This window comes from Tinamus guttatus, unplaced genomic scaffold (assembly GCF_059628265.1).
Source record: "Tinamus guttatus ecotype Peru unplaced genomic scaffold, ASM5962826v1 Tinamus_guttatus_pri_ptg000044l, whole genome shotgun sequence".
In the NCBI taxonomy this organism is placed as follows: Eukaryota; Metazoa; Chordata; class Aves; order Tinamiformes; family Tinamidae; genus Tinamus; species Tinamus guttatus.
Window position 1 is genome coordinate 2,823,458 of NW_028288578.1, and position 10,040 is coordinate 2,833,497.

The 10,040-nt window shown below is 37.5% G+C and overlaps 1 protein-coding gene across 1 annotated transcript in view; it reads right to left on the minus strand.

Moving 5' to 3' along the window:
- TTC39A (tetratricopeptide repeat domain 39A) overlaps positions 1–9,238 on the minus strand; it is a 30,589-nt gene extending 21,351 nt beyond the window's left edge. The window contains exons 1-5 of the mRNA XM_010214118.2: positions 9,094–9,238; positions 4,230–4,361; positions 3,467–3,543; positions 2,913–2,980; positions 1,017–1,081 (exon numbers count right to left, since the gene is read on the minus strand). Coding sequence (XP_010212420.1) covers positions 1,017–1,081; positions 2,913–2,980; positions 3,467–3,543; positions 4,230–4,361; positions 9,094–9,176 — 425 coding nt within the window. The 5' untranslated portion in view covers positions 9,177–9,238. The remainder of the gene's footprint in view (positions 1–1,016; positions 1,082–2,912; positions 2,981–3,466; positions 3,544–4,229; positions 4,362–9,093) is intronic.
- Positions 9,239–10,040: the final 802 nt, after the last annotated feature.

The following is a 10,040-nucleotide window of genomic DNA, read 5'->3' on the forward strand; positions in this document are numbered from 1 at the left end:
AAAAGGAGAACATATAACAGCTACTAGATCAACAAGACCTTGTCTTTCCAGTAAGACAACAGTAATACTAGAGTTGCTGTTAACTTACTGAGGTACACAATTACTTTCTATGGTCTACTTTGCAACATACCTTTTCACAACTTACTACTATAGTTCAAAACACTTTGCACGTGTTAAAAGAAGCTCTGTATAACTTACTGAATGAAGACAGATCTGCTTGGGCAGATGCTTTAGTTTTCTTGACTCTAAGGGATGGGCAGAGCATGAGTGCAGAGATAAGCAGCCTGGCTCCTTATCTTCAGTGGCATGCACCTTCTCTTTAGATCTGTCCTACCCAACCAAGGTAAAGGTCCAGCCAACCCAGTATTTCACACGGACAGTGGCAGATGCTTGGGAAAACATCCTCTATGAAATGACTGCTTAGGATCTTTATGATGCAGGAACATTGAGTCTGTTCTACTATGGTAACTAGCTCCAGTAAACCTCTTCCTACAAATTTGTTCAGTCATTATTTGAAGCCATTTACACTTTTTTAACCGAAAGCTCTTCACTTAATTGTCTCTTAATTTTATGTTAGTTTCATGCATTTATTATTGAATTATTTGTGCTTCAGCTACTGGTTTTGAAGGTTCCCAAGTCACAGTTGCAGCCTGACCTACACAGAAATGCCATTTCATATATCTCATGACCTGCGAGTCATTCAAATTCTGCTGTGGGACAAAATGAACACCACACCATTTAGAACAGCTGCATTTGTTCACACAGTGTTAATGAAACTGTACTTAAAGTAGGTGAACCTTAGGAGCGAACAGCAGTATCTTTTTTTTTTTTTTTTTTTTCCCATTCACTGTATATCTAACACAAATTTGTACTCTGAATCAAACACAATATCACTGTCCTTTCTTATGTCAAGAATAAATTAATACAATAGTATTTAATTTGTGAATTACAGAACTCCACCAGCACTACTTTTTTATTGAAAGAGTATGTTCAACTATAGCACCACTTTGACTTACCTGTATGTTTGGTAACTGTTTCTGACTTTGATGCCTCCTTTTATGAAGCTAACCATATTCTCATCCTATTAGGAATGAAGCACATTACCAATACGAATTTGTGAACATCATGAACGACTTTTGCTTTCTGTCGACTAATAGGTCGTGAACATCCCCATCATGAGAGCAACAGTGTATATCTTTATGAACAATATATGGATTTATGATTTCCTTTCTAATTAAAATATTTTTACTGTCTTTAGACACATTCACTTTATTCTGATGCCTTCTGTGATAAGGTTATCCTTTATAGTCCTCTGCAGCAGGGAGGAGAGGAGTTTTGGCACACCTATCCATATCTAAAGGCCTCATTATATCTTCCTTTCAATGAAAAAAAAAAAAAAGGAAAGAAAAAAAAGTATGTTCTCCTTTGAATTGGAGAAGGGAGGAAAAAAGACAATGTTTTAAAACTGTAGTATTTACCCCAGGTTTGGACCAACAATTCAGAATACTCATTGTTACCAAAAACAGAGATAACCAGTATGACAATATTCCAGTTCCTGAAAAATCCTGAGACTAATTTCTATGTGGGCTTTCAACAGGGTTTGGTCATTCACATTAAGCATCAAAACTAACCCTCTTCAGTAGCTGTTGGAACCAAGCGCCTTTGTTTAATTTTTAAAACCCTTTCATGAAAAATTAAACACAGAAGAGAAGAAGCATCCACACAGGCATCCTGCACAGAGGAGAGGACAAGAAATTATTCTCTTACTCTTAAATGTCTCTTGTGCCTATAAAAGATTTCTAAAAAAATATATAACTGAGAAAACAGCATTTAAACCCAAAAGATCTTGCAATAAATAATCCATTCTTAGAGCCACAATGGACAAGTTTTGAAAAATATTGCTGTCGTAGCTTAAGGCACCCTCGACTGTACTCAGTGCCAGAGGCTACTAATCTCACAGCAGCAGAAATAGCCACGTCAAAGTCCAGCATCTTCTCAAAGAGGGATCATTATCATCACTCCAAAAGCCTTCAGAAACCACTGTTTCTATTGCTGGCCTTGCTGTGGAGCAACAGGTCCCAGCCCAGGGGCATGGCAGACAGCTGAGAATGCTGACTTAGTTCATAAATTACCACAAGCATTTATTAGACCCCATTTGGCAGCTCCCAAAAATAATAAAGTTACCACCTGCACTTCTTTATCACCATCATCGAGCCAAGAAGCACAAGTCCTTTCCTGAATGTGACTTTTATCATCTTCTCCCCATAGATTAAGAGGCCTGCTGTCATACAGCAAGTACAGCCAAATCAAGAAGAAAAAAATCGGTATTCAAAATTATCACTAACTGCTTAAACTGCAAGCTGGAGCCCAAGTATCTGCTGCTGATGTTAACTCCTGAGCAAACTAAAATTCTCTGCTCCAGATGGACAAAAAACAAAGAACAGGGAGCATTCCCTTTCTTTTCAAGGCAGGCAGCTCTGCCTAGTGAAATTCATACATGGAGCTTAACAGCAAGGCAGACTATAACATGTTTGGAACAAAGCAGTGAGAAAGCAGTCTTGGGAAAGCAAACATCAGCCTGAAACAAGATCTCCCTTGCATTCCAGCACAGCACAGCTAAGAGTGACCATCTCTCTTTTATTTGATACCCCAACACACAACATGCATTCATGCACCCAAAGGATGGAGAAGTATTTAGTGCAATGTGTATTGAGCAGTAAATAATCCAGAGAAATAACAGGACATGATACTATCTCCCCATATGCAGAAAATACCCAAATTTGATCCAAATGAAAGCTTAAATCCTTTATATTAGACTAGGATTTTTTAGCATTTTGTTGATTTTAACAAAGTGAAACAGTATGTGGATGTTCTGCTACTTATTTTCCAAAGAAGCACATAGGAATCTGTACCTGTAGGAACGTGAGCGCTGCTCTTTGAAGTAAACATTCAGCATAGCAAATTTCTGCATGGATTTCCTCTAGCATCACACAGAGGGAGAAAGAAAAAAAAAATCAATCGGACAAAAAATAATTAAAAACATATTTTGACCATTTACATAAGAATAAGCTCTTCAAAGATTGGAAGAATTCTTTTCCAGATGCAGTGTTCAGTTCTAGGCTACTGAAGCATTCTAAAGAGCAATGACACAAGGTCATAGAACCTTTCTGGAAATTTCCCTGGTGCCTTCCAGGAATTATAGAATCTAGAACCTCTATAGACATTTCCAATTCTTCCTAGTGATTTCCTCACCCAGCAATTTTTGGAAATACAGACTCAACACTGACCAAAACTGCTCATTTTTGAAGTGGTGATATCGCAGTTCACCAAAACAGCAAACCAGCCATATTGGAAATGCCAAGTCAGCAGTTCTGTCACTCACCTGGCAACTTGCAGAAAGTTGCCACTGGGTGGGCAGCTCTAGACAGTTTTAAGGGGAAAAAGAAGAAAGCATTAAGCAGGTTACCTTCAGTAAAATGTTCAAGGCTTTGCCTATGCACAAGGTTATTGAAGGAATCAGCTACTGTAGATTTCTTCCTAAACCTACAAAAGAGAGGAGAAAAAAAAAAAAAAAAAAAAAAAGCAGCTTGGTCATTCTGACAAGAAGCACAACCAACAGAGAGAACCGAACCCTTCAGCTGCCCAACCATACAGGCAGTAACACTCCTCTACTGCTAACAAAACCTCTGTTATCCTCCCCACACTTATGCAAACCTGAACATCTCCCATACAGAATTTTGCCAATATGGATATCCTGGGATGTTCTCCCCATAGAAAAATGTCCTGATAGTGGAAGGAGATAAGCAGGCTTTTTGATTTATTTTGTATGTGTGTGCAGAGAAGCAGGAGCAGGGTTGGTTCAGGAAGACAGATGGCTACAGCTAATCATCCCCAAATGGGAAGATTTTGCTCTGTTTATAAATGGGAAATGGCCTCCAGACACTGCGGAATTGGGAGCAGAGAGAGGACTAGAATCTAATTGACAAGAAAAATCAGATATTGCAGTAAATTGAGGTTTTCAAGACCAGACTGGTGAAAACCCTGGGTAACATGGTGCAACCTCACAGCTGACTCTCCTTTGAACAGGAGGCTGGACTAGCCAACCTCCCAACATTCCTTCCAACCCCAATTTTCCTACAATTCCTATGAAATGACATGTCCTTTTTTAATCCATATATCTTTCAGAACTTTTTTCCTGAAGGGGCTACATTGACCTTCCTCAAACTTACTTTTGGCAGGTGGCTTGAGCTTCTTTCATTGTGTTTCCTGCGTTCAGTATGTCCTGAGGATCAAATGTCATCATAGCTTGCATTTCCAGTATGGTGGCATAAGTGAGTGCATGGTACATACTGTCTTTAGTTCTGCAGTAAAACATAAAATACTGAAGTATAGCTGATTTGATTTTGTTATTACTCAAAATAAACAAAACAAAACAAACAAACAAACAAAAGAAAAACACCAAAGCCAAGACCATATTAGTTTGGTGGGAACTAGGTCTAAATGAACTAGAAATCAAACGCAAAGGACATGCAAAAGGCTAACACAATCAAGAAATGCTAATCCTATTTGCGCAGCAAATCATGTCTACAGCTCCAAAGTCAATAGCTGCTAAAATATTCCAATTCTGGGCTGAAGACAGGTATTTATCATACATAACAAAAAGCACTGGAATTAACCATACAGGTAACCATTTGGGGATAAAAGAATCATGTTTTGTTAATGAATTATCTAACGAACACATGACAATAATCAGACATTATTCTTCTGTTTTTGGGCAGTTACTCAGGACAGAACCAAGGAGATAAGTAGGACAATACTACAACAGGAGCCAAAGCAGAACCTTCATCATATAATCTTCCTGTCAAAATTGTTTCAGTCTTAGCCAAAAGCTACAGCTTTTTCTTCCTCTTCCCTTCTGCCATCTCCCAGCACAATTTGTCCAACTTAAATATTCTTCTGAGTGAGTTCAGATCATGTCTCTTAAATAAAGCCCAAAACCTTGGCAAGAATCCAGGGAAAACAAGTAATTCCTATCTGCAGACCTCTCTTTCAGCAGGAAGTGGGCTTATGGATTGCACACATTGACAGCATTCTCCCAGCACCCATGCAGGCTATAATCCCCTGAAAATGAATCAAGATATCCTCCAGCCTAAGAGATCCAATAAGAAAGGCTTGGGAAACAAGCTAAGGCAAAATCTGGGACAATTCTCCTGCCACAGAAACTCTTTGCAGATCTTGCATTTAATTCATCCCTGACACAGAGCGTCATTTACAAAAAAATTGCTAGAGAGCAACCATTTTTATTTTAATTGTTTACACCTTTAGATAGGATTGGTCAGTTCTGTATAACATGGAATATTCAATATGTTTGCAATAAAACAAAATACCCTTTCAACAAAATCTCCAACCTCGATATACCCATTCCTAGCAGTCCAATATGTGCATGTTTGTTATCAAGATGAGCTACTTTCTTTTCTTTCAAGGTGAACACAGTTTTGTTTAAAGGAGAAAAAGCCAAACTTTAAAGACACCTCAGTCCATTTGCTTTCTTCCCCTGGGAATACATACGCCTCTCCATATCCTATACGATACTTGAACTGAATTGAAAGATTAAGGCTAATTTTTTAGACAGTCCTAAATTAAACAGTGATCCAATGTCTTGCTGTGCTCACCTTACTCCCCTTAATCTTTCCAAGTTTTCATACACTATCCCACATTAATTCCTTTGCTTGATGGAGCAAAGAAAATGCCCCTAATTATCCTCAGGAGCCCCTGATGGTGGTTAATTTTTTTCAGAGGCAAAAATTAACCTTTGCTACCTCTAAAGCAATCCTCTATCAATGATACTAAGCAACTAAATCACTCAAGAAAAAAAAAAAAAAGATGATATGATCCAAACTTACTTTATATATATATATATTTCTTGAGATCTAGATATGAAAGCTTCATTCCCCTTGCTATTTTACTTTAGTTTCACATTCCACCAAATGAATGACCTCATTTTTGCTTTTATTTTGAAATGGACAAACATATTTTGCCATACGAAGACGGCAGTTACTATTTCAAATGAGTATTTCCATTTAAATTTTAATTACCTCTATTATCTTTTTAATTACAATGCATGCAATAACATCTAATATTGTAATATGAACATATTGTTAAAACGCCAGTGGTGGTAAACTGGTACCAGAGAACCCCAATGCTCCAATAATGGTTACACAAGAGGTAATACAACTCCCCAGACCTACCTGCCATGCTCATTCACACATCCAAGGGCCAAACTTACTTTCTGAGACACCTTACTACTAGAATTAACACATTAAAACAAATCCAGGTACTTTTGGGAGTTCATTTCCAGAGTAAAGTCAATTGCCCTGTTTGTCATTCTCGAGACATATAAACCTGCAAACTGCAGCATAGAGGGAGTAAAGAGGATGGGGCCAGCCTCTTTTCAGTGGCGGCCAGTGACAAAATTAGACGTGCTGCATCTCAGCCCATCATTCAGATTACTCTATGTCATGAATTTGTCTTTGTTATTTGCCATGCTCCCAAATGGTTTGTCATCAGCAAACTATTTCATGCACTCCTTCAGAATATTAAATCGAATAGTATTTGTCTTAGGGAGGGAAAGATTGACTCATTGAATGATGATATGTTTGCAATTACATGAGTGCAAAAAATCTCTTCAGATTTTAATTCTGGAGGCATCTTGGGGTATAGGAAGATGAGACTTTTACCTGCCCCAGTAACTGGACAGTTGCACAGTGTTATTCATTGTCACAGTTAACAAAAATCCCCTTGAAAATCCCTGTTGTGTTTGTTGATTGAATTTGAAGAATTTGTTGAAGTTCTTAGATTTAATATGAATATTCCATATAAGAGATTAAATTAATTAGGGCAGAAACCACAACAGAGCTGGAAGCCACTATTGTGAAATAAATAAGAGAAAATCAACTCTAAAATCTAAAAGGTAGCTGCAGAAAAAAAAGTTTTGCACTATGAAACAAAAAAAAAAAGAAGAAAGAAGAAAGCCAGATTGAAATATTTATGAAACTACATTTCTTCTTTATGCAGGGTATGTTTTTCTAGCAGGAAAAAAGAGCTTTACTTCAACACAAGTCTAGACATCATCCCAGGATATTTATTTTTAAGCTGCAAGGGAAGATCTGCTGTTTTTTAACTCTCATACATTGCCAAAATCTGTTCTCAGCTACACATGGTACATATCAGCTGGAGATTGAAAGTAGAAGCCAAATGTAATTTAGCGAATTTGCAATAATGTAATACAAAGCAGAGTATGTGCCATATGTATGTGGAAAAGCTGCAAAATCTAAGATGCAAAATTCTTTGCAAGTGGGTAAAAATCGAAAAGAATTTTTTAAAACAAAGATAGCATGTTTATGGCCTGTGAAAACCAATTTCAAATCTCAGCATGCTAAAAGACAACAGTGAGGAACTGATGAATCCCAAAGAAAATACTGAATATTACCACATATGCCTATTTTACAACCCTTGTCATTCCCTAAGGAGAGGGAGTGTGTCTATAATGGATATAATCTGTAGTGAAATTTAGCTTTCTGTTTCTCCATTTCCCTCACTGCCAAGGGCTAACAGGAAGAGGGGCGTCCTCTTAACAACAAGCTAAAACTAAAAATATCAATTTCAAAATGGTTATGCAGTGGGAAATACATTCGTATTGCAGGTGCAAAAACAGAAAGTCAGCCCACAAAATGAATTCTGCAGGATCTCGCAAAAGCTGAATGGAAACCACATGCAATAGAATAAAAATGGATTTGCGGGGGGCAGGGAGATATTCACAGTCTCAGCAGCTTTTGTCGTGTTTTGGAAACTGCTTTCAACTCGGTTTCTCCCTCATTTTTGCTCAGCCCCGAGTAACTATTTCCAGATGGGCACAAGGGCTTTACTATCAGAATTTAATGAGAACTCAGCTATTCTTATCGTCATTTTTATGATATCTTCTGATGATATATAAACACTAAAAACAAAACTGCTGTGAATAAAACCAGTATGAGGAACACATCTGATTCCACAATTTACCAAGTATTACTTTTACAGCATATACTTAAATGGGTAACCTACCTATTTCAGTATCAAAGTCGGAGGTTGATACTGTGGTAAAACAGATATACAGCATTTATTGAATGATGCATTTATTGACTGATGACTGATGCATAACAAATATATACGTTTTTATATATTCCAAATATATTCCTTTTTGGTGGCTCTTGCCATAGCAGTCACATCTTCAGGAAGACATGAAAAGAGGACAGGAGGGAAATATAGGATACTGATGATTACTTTCATGTAATACATCTGAGTGAGTAAAAGAATAACTGGGCAGAAAAATAGCTATTGCAACCTGCAACTCTTGCTACTTTTCAGAATGTGAGGCCTAATCAGACAAGTGTGAATGAAGATGCAATGAGCCTTAATATTTGCAGAAAAGCATCTGCATGGGCTTTCACTGAACTTGCATGTGAGAAACCAAAGTTCAGATTATGTGACCCAACACTTCAGAACAAATGCAGTCAAGGATAAAGGAAATAGCAAAGTGAAATGGTAAAAATATATAACCTGCACTACCTATGAATTATACTTGCTTGATATTCCAGCGACCTGAAAGATTGCATGATATAATTTGCTGATGGACCAAAAATAAATTAAGCGTAACTTGGGGAAGAGATGGAAAATAACAACAGACTTAGAAGCCAAGAGCACATGTAACTTCAGAACAAGATACATATACAAAAAACAAATAAATAAATAAACAAAACCTAGAAAGAGCCAAAACTTTTAGAAATTATTTTATGAATCTCACATATTACTCTACAGTTAAATGGTTATTTCTTTGGACAGCAATCCAGCACTTTCTACAATTACCTGTGATCGTGTTATTACTTACTCAAGTACTTATGTGTAAAGTCCTTTTTCTGCCTTCTCAAGAACTTAGCATATTCTTTACTACCCCTTTCTGGAAGAAAACTGTACAGTCTAATGACTACTGACAGAGTACTAGCTGCCTAGTCCATTCTCATGAAATATGAAGAAGTGAAGAAAAAGCTGTCAACTTACTTTGCTTGTAAGGAAGCCAAAGCATCTGAGAACTTGTTGTTAAGAAATAAATCCAAAGCTGCCATACATTCATGCAATGACATGTTGAGGTCAGACGTAGGTGACCTGCCAGAAGAGAGAATAAATTTAGTACATATGTTCTTCTTTCACTGGAACAGTACTACTATATTTGAATTTGTCACCTTCAGTGCTAGCCTTATTTCCACGTGAATAATCTGCTGTTTCATTTCTAATACTTGCAAAAGATGGAATTATATTCCATGTCACGTGCTGTGCTTTTTTCTTTTTTTAAACCAAACCTAATACTACAATATGTGGAAATTAATTCAAACTTCAATCTTTCTGATAGCGAAGCAAGTGTTGTAAATAGTACTTTTGCATGTGGATGTTACCATGTGGAGCACGGTAATCTGATGAGCTCAACCAGCAGGAACACAGAAGCCCTGAGTGACAACACACACCTTGACTGTGTGATAGTCTGACACCAGGCTAGTGGCATTGTGATTAGGCTGCTGATTTGTTAAGGGTGAAAAGTTTCTGTATTACATCAGATTATTGTACCCGTTGCTACTGAACAACTGCTTGAACTCAGCTCCTACTCATGGTTCCTGACCAATGAACTATCATGGTCTTGTAAATTGGTTAAAATTTTGCATTGTATGTGCTCCAACACACTTTCCCTAAGAAGTGCTGCTGCATCCCTGAGTCAGATGATGATCTTGGTAGCTTACTCTGTATTTTTCTCCTGTACAACACTCAGATGTCAGTCTGACCTTTTGTGAGGGTTCTCAGCTGGTCTCTGGGTTGCTTGCAATGGGATAATATAGACCAGCTGAAAAAATCTGGCCCCAGTTCATCCCCAGCAGATCAGATTTTGCACTGACAAAGTTACAGTTAACCTGGCCAATATTAAGACATGTGAAACAGGGGCACCTTGCATCTAATGA